General features: G+C 34.0%; 1 protein-coding gene across 1 annotated transcript; it reads right to left on the bottom strand.

Annotated features, from left to right (window-relative positions):
• Positions 1–5,938: 5,938 nt before the first annotated feature.
• On the bottom strand, positions 5,939–13,321 carry LOC126818787 (target of EGR1 protein 1). The gene is made up of 7 exons (XM_050546356.2): positions 13,238–13,321; positions 11,702–11,885; positions 11,048–11,088; positions 10,603–10,873; positions 9,368–9,630; positions 8,674–8,848; positions 5,939–8,150 (listed from the first exon to the last, which is right to left on the bottom strand). The coding sequence occupies exons 2-7, from the start codon at positions 11,822–11,824 to the stop codon at positions 7,314–7,316; spliced, it is 1,710 nt and encodes a 569-aa protein (XP_050402313.1). The 5' UTR covers positions 11,825–11,885; positions 13,238–13,321; the 3' UTR covers positions 5,939–7,313.
• Positions 13,322–15,520: the final 2,199 nt, after the last annotated feature.

Raw genomic sequence — 15,520 nt, 5'->3', positions numbered from 1 at the left:
CCAATCCCAGCAAGATTTGTACAAGATTTGTAGAGTTTTTAAAAGGTTTCCATGAAAAATTCCACTAATGGCTAGCACAGCTGTCTTTTTAAAACCTGTAGAGTGTTTACAAAGTTACGCACCGATAATGGCAATCATTGGCGAAAGGTTACTATTTCGAAATGTTTATATTTGCTGTCTGTTACATGTAGGAAGTCACGGTGGCTCAGTGAGTACATGTTCAATTTTGAGATGACCTAGAAAGTTCATTGGTTTTTCCGGCGTGGTTGCCCTTTGCTAGTGGTGCAGGATGAAGGTCTGGCAAAGGACAACATATAGTCGTTCGCTTGGGATAAAGAACAGAGGTCCCGGGTACAGATTGGCGTACACTTAAAAGAACTCCTGGCAGTTGGGATTCGATATAGGCTGTAGAGCGCTGTCCGGGCATAATTTCCTTTTGAGCGCGTATGCCCGTCTTCATTAGCCCAGTCGGAGTAGAACGTTAAACCCCATTTCATTTCTGATGCATAATTATGTAGCCTTATGTATTGTGACTTTTGTGCATTATAATGATACATTTCCACGGAATCTAATCATACGAAAATTATATCGACTTGTTTATCACGACGGTGAAAGTGCATTTCTATACACCCACATCCAGTGTGTGTACATTTTGCGGCCACCCTGTCTGTCGTTACGTCAACAATTGGCCTGTGAATGCGATAGAGGCTAGAGCTTTTGGCAGATTGTTTTCATAATTGGGGTGAAGCATCGTGGTCATACTAGGACAAACCCTATATACAGCGTTGTGCCACTTTTCGTGCGCCTTTTCCTCGAACCTTGTGAACGCGATAAAGATATAGTTCTCGAGGAATTCTTTTCAAATTTTGTGTAAAGCACTGCGGACATGAGAGGACGAACCCTGGCGATTTTTTTAGCGTTCCAGAGTTATTCCTCCTTTACCGAAAATCTTGTGAATGCAATGGAGGCTGTAGATTTCGACGCATTTTTTTTATTTCAATTTTGATGTAAATCATTGTGGCGGTGAAAGGAAGAACCCTAACGATATTCAGCGTTCTATGACTTTCCGTTCCGAAGTTACCCCCCCCCCCTTTGAAGAAAACCTTCTGAAGCGATATAAGCTACATTTTTTAACGATTTTTTTTTTAAATTTGGTAGTAAGCATTGGAGTCATGAGAGGACGAACCCTATCGAATATCAGTGTTCTAATACTATCCCTTTCGGATAGCAGTTGAGACAAAACTGCTGTGCAGGCATATTCGACGCTTTGCGTGGCTATCTTTTAGTACAGTGAATAGTGTGCTTAAAAAAAATTGCTCCACGCTTTGTAAAAACAGAGAGAGAGAGAAATGTCATTTTGGGACTAACACAGGGTTCAATTTTATTTCAATAATTCGCTTGCGCGTAGGGGTCTTTAGCAGTGGGAGAAACCGGAGGACCCGAAGAAAACGCACGAGGTTGGACAGGCGACCCTACTCCTTGTCACATACAACCAGGGAATCGAAACCCGACCTGTTGACCCAATGACAGACCTTATGATACAGCGCGCACGTGCTAACCATTCGGCTATCCATCCCCCCTGTCAAAATAAATACGAGCGTACTTTGGACCAGGAACTGACCATAATGTTTGAGAATATGGTACACAATGTCCCCCCTCATTCGGTACATATTATTTTAGTTTTAACATACAGGTATTGTTATCTGCATACACACCTATCACTCTGTAAAGACAGAATTCAAAAGCATTCTTTAACGATCGGACTTGAATTGAATGAGCCTTAGGCTTTTTCGAAGAGCGTCACCCCAAGAAGAAGATGAGTAGCGGTTAGCGACCAATTCCTAGTCCAAAAAGATAATGAAGCAGTGGGCAATACCGATTATGTCAACTGAAAATCACGAGCTTTGATACTATTAAAGAGATGGAACTGGCATAATATTTAGAAAAACAGAACACAAAGTAGCCTACAGTGCCGTTCACATCTCAAAACTCCACTAATGTTTGCCGAAATTGAAAATTGTTCTCGTTCCCGGCGACAGACAACCTAATCGAATACCCATATATTATTATGGCCCACTGCTTCAGATTCCTTAAATGCCCTGACGGTTAATCATATTAAACATAGAAATATATATATATTTATTTATTTCTATGATATTAAACGTCTTTCTTACAGGGCGTATAACTCTATTCTTTGGAACCTTAAAATAGACGAAATGTGTCTAAAAGAACATATTAATGTAATAATATGAGTGTACATAAAGCGGTTTACATTCAATTTGATCAATTTTATTGCAATTTCTAATCAATCATGTTGGTGAGAATTGAAAGTCATTCGTTTGCACCTGCTTAGTCCATTCTACGGGGCTTTATATTATTATTATAATGTTTGTGTATTGGCCATTTTAATGACTTCCGCAATGTCTTCTGGGGTAGGTTTTTCTTTGGTCATTACACATGGTGCTCGAAAACAATATGTCACGACCTCGTACTGATTATAAAATGTTCACCTGTCTTAAAAATAGATATTATGGCATATTCATTGATATGGATCAATTATGGCAATATTGAATTTAATTCGTGTTTTTTTATTTCGATTATTATGGATAACATTGAGTTAGAGGTTTAGCTCCTTTAACATTTTACTTATAATTTAACGATAAGACAAGTTAGCATAGATTTTCCTTACTGAAAACATTAACCATAATGAAATTTCGTTAATAATATTTAAAAGAAGTCAACTGAATCATGAATTACAGCGAAAAACAAGACCAGTCCATAAACTCCAAACGATATACGGCATAGTTGTATATTACAGTAATCATTAACCATGAAAAACAAATCAGTGTCAGCAGAAATGAATAAATTTAATGGTGTGAACCACAAAAAAACACCCCACAAACTGTTCGTTAAAATATTATGCTCTAATGAATAGGGTATTGTTTGGTAAAATATATGAAGTGGCGCTTTCCGGAGTACTCGATTGTCAATAATTCACCACATCAAAGATCATATAAAACAGTTCCTCTTGAAATATAATATTGAAATTCGATATATTTGTAAAATATAATGGGTTTATTACCTATTGCTCTGTTTAAGGTGAGAATTGTGTTTTAAGTATTATATGTGCCTTCTTTCAGAGTCATTCAACGAGTACCTAGTAGGCTAATGTGAAGTTTAAGTGGGGTTTTATACATTTAATAAGATAGAACTGTATACTATCATAATGCGTTTATTATTACGTGTATTATGCAAGGTAAGTGTTAAATATTTACTAAATAAAAACCGTTACCGAGGCTGTCCTAGACGATATTTACATTATCTGTAAATAGTATTACTGTATAATATATGGATTATCAAAATTGTTATCGATTGTCTCTATTGAAAATTATCGATATTCTTAATAAGCTAATGGAATACTTTATAAGTCTAATGTGTATGCTATAACGGAAAACGTTATCGGGATACAAATCTATTAACCCTTTTGTTTTGAGGTATTAAACGGATCAAATTTGATAGGATCATAAGATCAAACTATTTGATGTGTATTCTTGCGTTGTTGAATAACCAATAATATGTCTATAATCTGTAAACTGTAAATGGTATATCAAATCATTGTTGTTGTGATGCCACAGCAATATAACTACTAAATAATACGAAATAGTCGCGTCTCTTGAACAATTATTACAGAATGACAGCTATCTTGGTAGGTTTAATTTATTAAAATTTAATTGTTAACTCTCTCTTTTTTTATGGCTTTTCAGTACTTTGCAGAGCAGTGGCAGATCCAGGAGAGGAGCCTTAGACCCCCCCCCCCCCCCGCCCCCATCCTCCGGCCAAAAAACCAAACAACACAACAGTTTTAAAACATTCACTTATATTTCTTTTTCTAAGAATCGTGTAAATGTGTGCTTTTAGTGCAGTATACTGGGGTTGTAGCAGGTGAAACTGATTGTTATATCTTGGTTTTATTAAGCCAGGAATCCCCATTGACAACCCAATTTTTGCAAATTTTCTTAGGGGGTCACCCCAAATCACACATCCTGCGACTGCCACTGTGCCATAGCAATGAATAGTCTCTAGCTTTAGCTTCTGAAGTCAAATGGTGACAGATGTCATGTTTAGGATGTTGCCATAGCAGACACTTTAACGCGGGAGGTAGAATAGAACTATTTGTATTAATGAAATACTAAAATAAGAACATTTCATCTATCTATTTTCAGGAATCGAACAGCTGGCAAGATTATGTGAATAAAGTTTTGATGGACAGTGGTTTTGTTTCCAAGGCAGCCATTTATTCTGTGAAAGACCAGACATGTTGGGCTAGTTCAGCCAATTTTTCACTGGATAGTTGGCAGTTGAAAGAAATAATTAATACATTTAAAGATTCGACCAAGAATCGTATTCATGGATTAGCAATTAAAGATAGGATATTTACTATAACTAGGATAAATGATAACCGTATATTAATGAGTCGTGAAACACGGACTGGTCATGGTTGTATTATATATAGATGTAATAAGTGTGTTATAATAGCTGTATATGAAACTGGTAACCATCCTGGTAGCTGTTATACTACTGTTGTGAAAATGGGAGATTATTTGTATGATAATGGATATTAAATATGAAATAGAATGACTCTCTGTTTTGTTATATGGATTTTCAAAGTATTACGATTATACCTTTTTTCGCATAAAAACAAAGCAACACAATAGTTTATTTTCGTATGCAGATGTTCATGATAAAAAATTGTAATAATTTATGTGTTTGGTTGCATCAAATCTGCATCTAGATACTTTCCATTGACCAATGGTGTTAATGTCCCTCACCTTTCGAAGAAAGCAGGGGACTATTAACATGGGCCTGTCCTTCGTCTGTCTGTCTTTCCGTCCGTCACACTTTTGGGACACAATAACTTTCCTTCTAATTGAGCTAGATTGGTGTAGGTGTTTATTAGGTGAATGCCTTGATGCTAAGGGTAAGTAGAGATAAGTAATTTGATTGGTTGATGCTTTGGGAAAAGATAACTTTAGTTCTAATTAAGTGAGAGTGCTGAAACTTGGTGTATAGTTTCATTACATCAATACCTTGACTAAGATCGGTAATGAGCGTTTTCTGCTTCGGATAAGCAGGGCGATAAGCAATTTGATTGGTCGAGACTTTGGAACACAATAATCTGCCTTCTAATTGAGCTAGAACGTTCAAACTTGGTGTAGGTGTTTATTAGGTGAATACCTTGATGGGTTTCTGCTTAGGGTAAGCAGAGATAAGCAATTTGATTGGTTAATGCTTTGAGACACCATAACTTTAGTTCTAATTATGTGAGAGTGATAAAACTTGGTGTATAGTTTCATTACATCTATACCTTGACTAAGTTCGATAATGAGAACTTTCTGCTCAGGTCAAGATTTTTGAACGTAACAACTCTGCCTTTAATTGACCTATAGATTCTCATTATGCAAATGTCTGGAATGATTTCAATGATTAATATTTCCTGTTGAAGCTAAGCAGAGCTAAGCAATTTCATTGGTCTATGCTTTGGTACAAGATAACTTTGATTCTAACTGGTGGAGAATAATGAAACTTAGTGTCTAGTTTCACTACCAGGTACTTCAAAACCTGACTGAGTTTGATCGTGAACATTTTATGCTTAGACTAAGCATAAATAATCAGTTTGATTACTTGATACTTTTGAAAAAGATAAATGTGCAATTAATCAATATGTGTCATCTGGTTATTTTGGGATTTCGGCGGGGACATCAGTCTCACTGTTGGTTTGTTAATACATAGGATTCAAAATGCGGATTATTCAGAAGTGAACAATCATGAATCTGTCTTCTGTAAAATCAAACAGTTTGTTGGTGATTTGAATCGTATAAGTAAATCTATATTTCGATTCTCAGAAAAAAAAGATACAAACTCTTTAATTTAGATAAAAAATAAAAGTATTGGTTTAATTAAATTTGATGTGTTGAATTGTGAAGTGGGTATCTGTCTATGTCTACAATTTTATGACCGCTGATAAAGCCAGTCTTGATTTTGTTTACAATACTCAACAGTTTTAGCCATAAACAAAACAAAGATGCATTATGTAAGAGCTAAATCTGCGTGTTGCAGATCTTTACTTTGACTTCAAATGTTATATGAACTATTATTTAGATTAAGTCTTGTTTGTCCAGTACCATTGCTATGATAATAAACAATCTATGCTTCATCTTACAAAACTTTGCTCAAAATAAAGTAGCCTAATTTGAATGAAATGTTCAAAATATTCATTATTCATTGGGGGGGGGGGGGAGTCAACTGGATAAAGGGCTGGCCATTGTCGCTGTTATATTTTAAAAACAGATAATGAAAAATGAATATATTGAAAATTGAATTCAAATTATCAAAAGTTGTAGTTTTGACAAGATTTGTGCATTGATCGTAAACAATGTACTGGTTATTTGAGCCTTACGCCTCTATTTTTAAATTAAATCATTAAATGGCCAAACTGTTCTAATCTACCTAAAATCGAAGCCATCTGATGGCATCAAGAGTTGATTATGGTCTTGTCATCTTAATAAATGTCTAATTAATAATTTATATAACATTTAAGGCCCAAAGACCTGCAATAGGCAGATTTAGCTCTCGCATAATGCATGTTTAATCCACACTATAGTGTACCAAAATGAATTATTTAAAATTTAATCAAGGAAACAAACAAATATCAATGGTAGAAAATCTCACGGCTTGGATTCAATCGGATACAAAACTTAAAGGTGGTGCTGTCTTGCTTCTATCATCTGCACAGGATGCCGACTGTAGCAAAATTTTCAATTTAAAATGTCTTGGTAACTATTTTTGGCCTGAAATCCTTTTAGAGATCCAACCCTCACAATATTGTAGTTTGCAAGGGCATCCTTAATGCCTCAAATAACATTCGGAGACTTCAAAAGGATGGATGTAACAACAATATACGTCTATATTAAATGTGAGTGTATAAAAACCATTTGATGGTTGTAACTATAATGACTTATTTGCATGTCACACGACCATAAAATTAGGCTACATTTTACATGAAACAAGAATTTACCTAATTTTGGCCTAATATGGATTTTGACAAGATATTTATATATTACATCTATAATAAGAAAATAAAATTGATTGTGTAAAATTGACAATTAAAATGGCATATATGAATACGTACTTAAGAATGTACATAAAAATATGATGTCATATAAGATAAAAAAAGCCTAAATTAGGCTGTGTTTTTTTTTTCTCATTTAATCAGTCTTGAGCCATTTAACAATCTACTGATGTTCTGCATAAATTCACAACCCACAATATTTTAATTTCTCTAGTTTCACTTTGTGGTTATTGGAAACTTTTGAAAACGAACTTTTGGTGATAATCAATGGCATGTCTTTTCCTGATAAATATATCTTATTTATAAATTGATTGACATTAAAATCACTTAGTTTTAAAATCTCCAAATCAGTATCCATATTTTTGCTATTTTTGGCTACAAAAACAGACAAAATGGCACCAGTCATAAAGGCATCAAAGCCAGCTCTATGTCCGCCACTCCTAGAAGAGGATAAACCTTCAGTATTTAAAGCAATTTGAGAAGAATTAATAGGTATTTCATTAGGAGAACTACTTGCATCATTGGAATGACTAGCACCACATCTTTTTTCTTTTGCTTTTCCAGTTGGTATATTATCACATTTTTTACAGTGATCACTTGAATCACATGGTCCACTTTTATCATCTGATTCACTGTTTGTATTATCTATAGTATGTTCTATAAAACTAGGTACTAATGAGACATTACTACTGTTTTCCAACCCATTCTTATTATTCTCTTCTTTTCCACCACAATTTATGTCCATTTTTGACTTTTTGACAGCAGAAGAATCAGAATTATCTCCCTTGTCACAACTGATTTCTGCTGAAACTTCACTTTCTGTATCAGAGTTTTTCAAAGAGTCATTATCTTCTTGTAGGTCATCTTCGCATTTCACTGATTTATTGCCTTTATGTTTTCTATTACGACTACGTTTCCGACTGCGTCTTTGTTTCGCCGAGAGAAGATAATCAATACTAATAATAAGATCAACATCATGTAGTAATGGACACGTCCGAGGTTTACTACACCAACCATGTGCCTGGAGAAAAAAAAAAGAACAATTAAAATATGACATTTTCATTTAACTCAACCTAAGTCCTAGCTTTAATTAGTATATGTAACCATACCTTACCTTGTACACCATACACATCACTACTTACTTATAGCTAAATGGAGCCACAACTTTGATTTGGGTTTTTAGAAACTAAAGACACTTAATAGATGGTAAACACAAACTAACATCATGAATTTCATGATGACATAAATGTACAATTATTACATTTGAGGATCTTAATTCTAATAATTTTGTAAAACTGTATAATTTCCACTCCACGATTGACATAAATATGATAAAAGTGGATGACACATATATGATATTGCACTTTTAATTTCATATATTTATCTAAATGACAATAACTGCAAAACCAACCACATACCAAACTAACCAACAGGGCAATATACATATATATCTAACGCAGATATAAAATATCACCACACCCCCACAGCTAAAAAGAAAATGGCGAAATAATCACGGCTTGACTTCCATATGTTTGAATACTTACAGCGAAACATAAACATATTGATGAACGAAGTTTTTCTATTTCAGATTCACTCCATTCTCTAGGTGTAAAACCACTGTAATGATAACCTACAGCTTTATAGGCATCAGGGTAATTAGGAAATTCAAAAGATACTTCCTGTCTCATTTCACATAGATGATTTAAATTCTCTCTCTGACTGTAATGATAAATATAATATAAATACTATGTTTAGGATTAGGGTCTTGAATTATTGAACACAAAACTAACATTTGATTATGGGAAGGTATAGGTTTGAAAACTGAATATACAAGTATCTGAATTTGGTGTTCAATCCTCAGAATCTTCATCCTATAGTCCTCCAAAACAAGACAGGGAGTTGTGTCTTCTTCGAAGTGCAACTGCTAATGGTTCTTTTATGTGCATGCCAAAAGTGTACTTGGGAACTTGGTTTTCCATCCCATCCAAACAACTGGACACTGTTCCGGGGCAGGATCTTTTTTTTTAGAGTTTGTTATTCAATGCCAATTTAAACTAATGGAACGTTATCTATTTTTGTTCTTTTTGATCATGTTAATTGAATCAAATAATCATTTGAATAAGGACATAGGATTTTCTAATAGTAAAATCACCAATGAATGTGACCACTAAGCTAACTCCTACAGAAATTTCTTACAATATATTCTTACTTAAATTATGTTTTAAATTTTGAGCTTACCACTGCATAAAAACATATTCTAAATACGAAGCTTCAAATCTTTCTAAAAAGTCGGTAATATATTTGGTATCAATAAGGCCAGTTGGGAACATCTCACTCAAGTCTGCCACAAAACATGTAAAGTTATTGGGTAAATCAGCGTAGAAATTCTGGTAGAGGAATACTAGATCTACAAAGGCATTGTGGAACACCAACGGAACCTGGCTATACACAATTAAACTAAATATCCCACGAACTGATGGTGAATTGTGAAAAGAATTGTCCTGAAAAAAAAAAATATTCCATAGATATTTAGAAGCTAATATCACAATAGGCTTCTTCATTTTATAAACACAAACAAGGTGTATAAATTTTAAGTCAATGTTGGTTTATAAATATTTAAATTGATATGGACTTATATAATAAAACTTACAGTAAGCCAAATGACATATACATTAATCATACTCCAATCTGATTAAAGAGAGAGAGAGAGAAATGGGGTTTAACGTCCACTCGACACAAACTAGGTCATTTTGGGACTAACATATGGTTTTTAAAATTTTAGTTAAATAATTCGCTTGCGCGTAGGGGTCTTTAGCAGTGAGAGGAAACCGGAGGACCCGGGGAAAACCCACGAGGTTGGACAGACGCCCCTACTCCTTGCCACGTACAACCGGGGATTCGAAACCACGCCAGTTGACTCAATGACAGACTTTATGGTACAGCGCGCACGTGCTACCCATTCAGCCATCCAACCCCCCCAATCTGATTAAAATACAGATCTATATTTCGTTTTGTTTTTTTATACTTTCGCTGGCCTACACTACATGAAGATCTGACAAGTTGTACTCAAAGGTCATGACAAGGGTCGTACAAGCGGCTTTTGACCCTATGACGTCAGACATTGATTAATCAATCAGCGTTGACGTTTCTAGTGGTTTACCCACAGTTCCGTGCCAAGAAGTCGACAAAACAGACCGTTTCATTGGCTTATCCCTACTTCAACCAAAATGTCGGTAATATAACAACTCTTCCAGATCCTAGTGTAGTAAAAACAAGTAAAACAAAATTTTGAACTATAAAAAACGAAACGAAATAGGAGCTGTGTTTTAATCCGATTGATCATACTCTGGCCAGCTTTTATTTAAAACTCAAATATAATATTAATTTCTGCTTCAAATATATTATTGCTTCCTCAAATATATTTATTGCTTCCTCAAATACAATGTACATCCATTTCTGCATCAAATACAAACCTTATCATTGCCTCTATAATATGAAACACCAGTAGCATATTGTCTATTAAAGTCAAAACTATGATCCACCAAAAACTTGAGTGATGCTGGTTCTACAATATAATTTTCGCTACAAAGAACCATAATATTGAATGTCTGCACATAATAATACCATTTAGATTTACTTTTTTCATCTGGGTTTGGCTTTATCTTAAAACATGAGATTCCTAATGATAAAATAGATCTGGATTTGGCCACTGCAAGCAGCGATGTATACCGATCTTCTATACATCTGAAACATAAATAATAGGGAAATTGTATAGCAAAAATAATGATTCTTTAAACAATAGTCTAAATATCAAATATTTAAAAAAGGAACCATTTACTGTAGTTATGATTTAAGCATAAAGCCTATTACAGTTTAAACAGTTGTTGAAATATAATCTAAACAAAAAAAAATTCTTACTTTGCATTGAGTAGCTTTCTATCACCAAGACCACTTAGTTCCTGAAATATATAAAACATTTATTAATAATAATATAATTTATAGCGCCATTAAATTCTTTAAAAGATTACCAGTATGCAATGGCAAAAATGGACGTTTGAGTAAGGACAGTGACGAGGTGCACATGAAGTAGAATGGCTGCTTTACCAAGCTAAGAGAGGCTTGAATTTTTGGGGCGTTATTAACATTCCCTTCACTTTACTCTAAAACTGCAATATACAATACTTCACTACATATCAAAGGAATTAAGAGATTCTAGATCCAATACTTTGTGGGTCTTAAATCAGCCACATTTTCAATTAATTTATTTGATTATCCAAAAACTGAAAGGCACTTTTCTGAGCATTTTTAGAGATCACGAAGACTATTTTCATGGTTTTTATACTCTAAAAAAATGCTGGCAATTCAGAAAGGATACCTTCGGTCAGGAAACCTTACAAGAGGTAATGCATGTAGCAATTATATCACAAAGTTATTCTCATTTTTATTTTGGTTTCTCAGAAAAGGCAGAATAAATCCAAATAATTCTGCCAGGGCTCACTGAATAAACGATAAAAAGAAGAAATAATGTTGAATTGTGATGTAATTATAGTGACTTGAATTCTGAGTACTTACTGTATCTACACCAATATATGTTGCTGACTTTATTGCTAGACATAATGATGGCCATATTTCTTTGATATTATCTGTATTAACATCAATGACTGGTACTCTTACTGGTTTACCAAATAGTGCCATATTTTACCAAACACTCATCAATATACTTCTCTAAATATTCTACAGGTACATCAGTACAGGTCTAAAACAATAAGTAACAATGGTTCATGAATCACAATACAATTAATATACTCCTTTTCTTCTATTCATAACAATCAATTTTTTCTAATTTCTCAAGGTTATAAGAATAACCCCTATTCACTTAACATACAATTATTATACTACAGCCAGGTATGCACCGTGTGGTGGAAAAATTCTAAAGTCTAGCTGAGAGTCAACACAACTCAAAATTTACTCCAAAGTTGAGAGACAAACAATTAATGCTTAAATGTTGCAAAAACTTGTTGGTATCTTGGGTTGTTTAAATTTATTTCACAATAAAATGGTTCTACATTTATCTTGTAACTTTCCTGATTTTTAATGATCATGTCGCAGACGAAACCTATCTGATATTCTGTACAAGTATGCAGGGTGTGTGGTCTATGATCAGACACTGGCTGACACCTCCACAGATAACTGCATTTGGAAGATCAGATGCATCTAAAAAATTAACAAGCAGGCTAATGTGGATATGTCAAAAAAGGTATGTCCAATATATACAAATGCACTAAATATTTCAGTACAAAATATCTGATATCGACCCAACGAGATTAGAATTAGATTGGCCCTACAGATTTGCAAAAAAACTTTATGCATGTTAATTATTAATAAGCTCTGCCATAATTTTTATATAAGCTGTGTATGTCGTTTGTTTTGGGGTTTTTTTTCGTAATTTAAATTTAATGTTTGGTTGCACAAAGTCGAACAATATCATAATATAGAGCGAAGCTCTACAGCATCGCGCAAAGCGCGGTGCTTGAGCAAAGCTCTTTTCCGTTAACAAAGGAGCGTAACTGAAATTGTCACCCACAGACTGTTGATTAAAAAAAAATCAGACCGGAAACGGATACACTGGGCAAAACAGGCAATGCGCATGTCAACTTACCAAATCTCGCCCAAGCGAGATTACGCGCCTCATAGAACTATTTCTATGACGCGTCTAATCAATGACGTCACATATTTTTGACGTCAATGAAAATAATTCTCACACTTTTTTGTTCTTTTTTAAAAAACAAAATTAATGTATACAATTTAGATCTAAATGAAAATCAATTTTGAAAAACTAAATTATTTAACATTTTTTGTATCACTTGAGAAAATTAATTATGAAGGTTTTATATTTGACAATAATCAGCTTCGCTCTACTCAGGCAATGCCTGTTACATATTATCATGACATTACCGACAGCAGGTTGTTGTTAAACTTATGAATATATTATAAATGGCATGTGCAAGTGAGACTTTGTCATGAATTGTTACACAGAGGTGCGATTCCTTTATCATGATATTTTTTACCAAACCAGTAGGTTTTTTGAATGAGTTTATGAATACCTACAGTGCAACATGAACAATGTTAGAACAACTTTGGACTGATGGCGCTTAAGTTTATTTACAAAACATGGAGGGCGCCATTTTTGCTAAGGGAGTCTACTCGCATGAACGTTTGGAATCAGGCCACCGCTGTTTTCAACACAAACGTCATTATTCCTCTTAAAATTCCTTTTAATTAAATTTAAAGAGTTCATTTGATACCGAAATGGGTGAGTAGTTAGCGAGTAACCCCATTTGAGATTGGGTACAGTTATTTTTAATATTAAAGCGGACAATTCACCCTTTTTAAAGAGAAAAACAATAATAAATTTGTATGCTTGATAATAATTAACGATCAGTGAAATCTTGTCGAAACGTCGTGTGTATATATATAGTGATTTTTATCTATAGAATTGTGTTGTGTTATAAATAAATACCAGAATAACACCGCATAATAATTAACATAACTTTTGTAGGTTTTCAATCCAAATTCTTTGACCTTGAATACACTTGATAGATGTATATATTATAAGTTTTGCTAGGTTTTCTTGACAAAATGCGACCTGGTGAATACCTGCAGGCGCTTTTGTTGAGTTTTGTTGAGTATAAAAACAACAAAATTTTACAAAATTGTCTTCGTGACGTCTTTAAATACATAAGAGGGCGTTTTTCAGTTTTAAATTATGAAAAATAGAAGTATGCCGAATAGATGTGTACAAGATACGACGTACAAGATCCTGTTTTATTTTCTAATTGTCAAAATTGTTATCGATGCTAACTTAGTAATTTTGCGTCCTTTGGCACTGCTTTCCCGCCTCGAAAGTTGACTCCAATGTTTATTATAAAGACATGAAGAAAGAAAATTCCGAAAGGAGTATTTAACTCCACTTATCCGAGAGGTGAGGGTAGGGGGCTCTCTCTTTTTGAAATCTGAAAAAAGGCGTGGCCCCCCCTCAACTCTATCCATAAATCATGCATGAGTCTGGTAACCAAACGTTTTCTCAGCCAAGGTCAAATTTTAGTTGGTGATGGGGATTGTAACGTAAGAAACAAGAAACAGCTGAGCCGAATAATAACATATTTAGTATCTTTAATACGCTATAGAGATTTAATATAGATAATTATGTTGACGGTTACATGTAACATGATAGAACTCAGAACAGAACCAAATTACCACCTTTTATTATGTAAATATACAGTGTTATTCTGACCACGGTCATTAATCAGCCTCAAGTAATTACATACAGGTATTGATTTAAGACTTCACGAATCACAGTATTATTATTGATTATACATTAATACTGTTACGAAAAGACTTCTTCGCGGGTTTAATGTACGCTCTTTGCCATATAGAAATTTAAAGCCAATAATTCTGAGATAGCATTATCGTGGTGATATTTTCAATATCTGCACCAACCGAGCTAATGAAGACGGGAATACGCCATACAATGTGTTATGGGGGAAATTTTGCTCGACCGCAATTGAATATCAATGTCCATGCCAACGTGTACACGGGGCCTCGGTTTTCCGTCCTGTCCGAAGGACTAGACACTCTCCCTCGTCAGCCTGTTATTTTTATTTTCATGTTGACATGTTTATTTTCAACTGGGCTGTATAGTATGGCGGTGTGAATTATTGTTGAATTTAACGCTTGTTTATTATCTGAGTAGGCGTTTGTGTACTCACATGCCAAGAAAATTGATGTAAAATAAACTTAATACGATTATGCATCAGAAAAGTAATGCAGCATTGCGCCAGTAGAAAATAGTAATTTAGGCTGATGTTAGATGCCATCTTGACATAGATGTTCATGGATAGAAATGAGTTATTGAGATTTTGACCGAATCTAAGACAACAAATCAGTAACAAGTAACGTAAATTGTAGATGGTCGTAATTTACGTTATTAGTGATCGTTTTAATTACTTTTAGAACAATAAGTCCAGTTTTATTTTTTATGGTCTGAAAATCAAATTTTCCTTTTAGTCTCTAATGTTGTGCCTTTATAATTTCGATAAATTATCTCCTACGTAATATGGTTAAATGTTGTGAAAACAAGTCGCCGATAGCTTAATGTATAATAATTACCCTATTCATCTGGATTAGTTAAACGGATTATCCCATTAAGACTAGACCAGCTGATGAACTCGAATTGAAACTTAGTTTACAACACTATGAAATGAAATGGGGTTTATTGTCCTACTATTTTTTGCACCAACCAGGTTAATGAAGATGGGAATAGCACTATAAAATCAACTTGAATGTCTTACTGTGATATTAAAGTACAGTTTATTCACACTTCTTATATTT

This window comes from Patella vulgata, chromosome 4 (assembly GCF_932274485.2).
Source record: "Patella vulgata chromosome 4, xgPatVulg1.2, whole genome shotgun sequence".
Classification (NCBI taxonomy): Eukaryota; Metazoa; Mollusca; class Gastropoda; family Patellidae; genus Patella; species Patella vulgata.
Note: the sequence above shows the minus strand (reverse complement) of the source record. Positions and strands in the feature narration are given on the sequence as shown.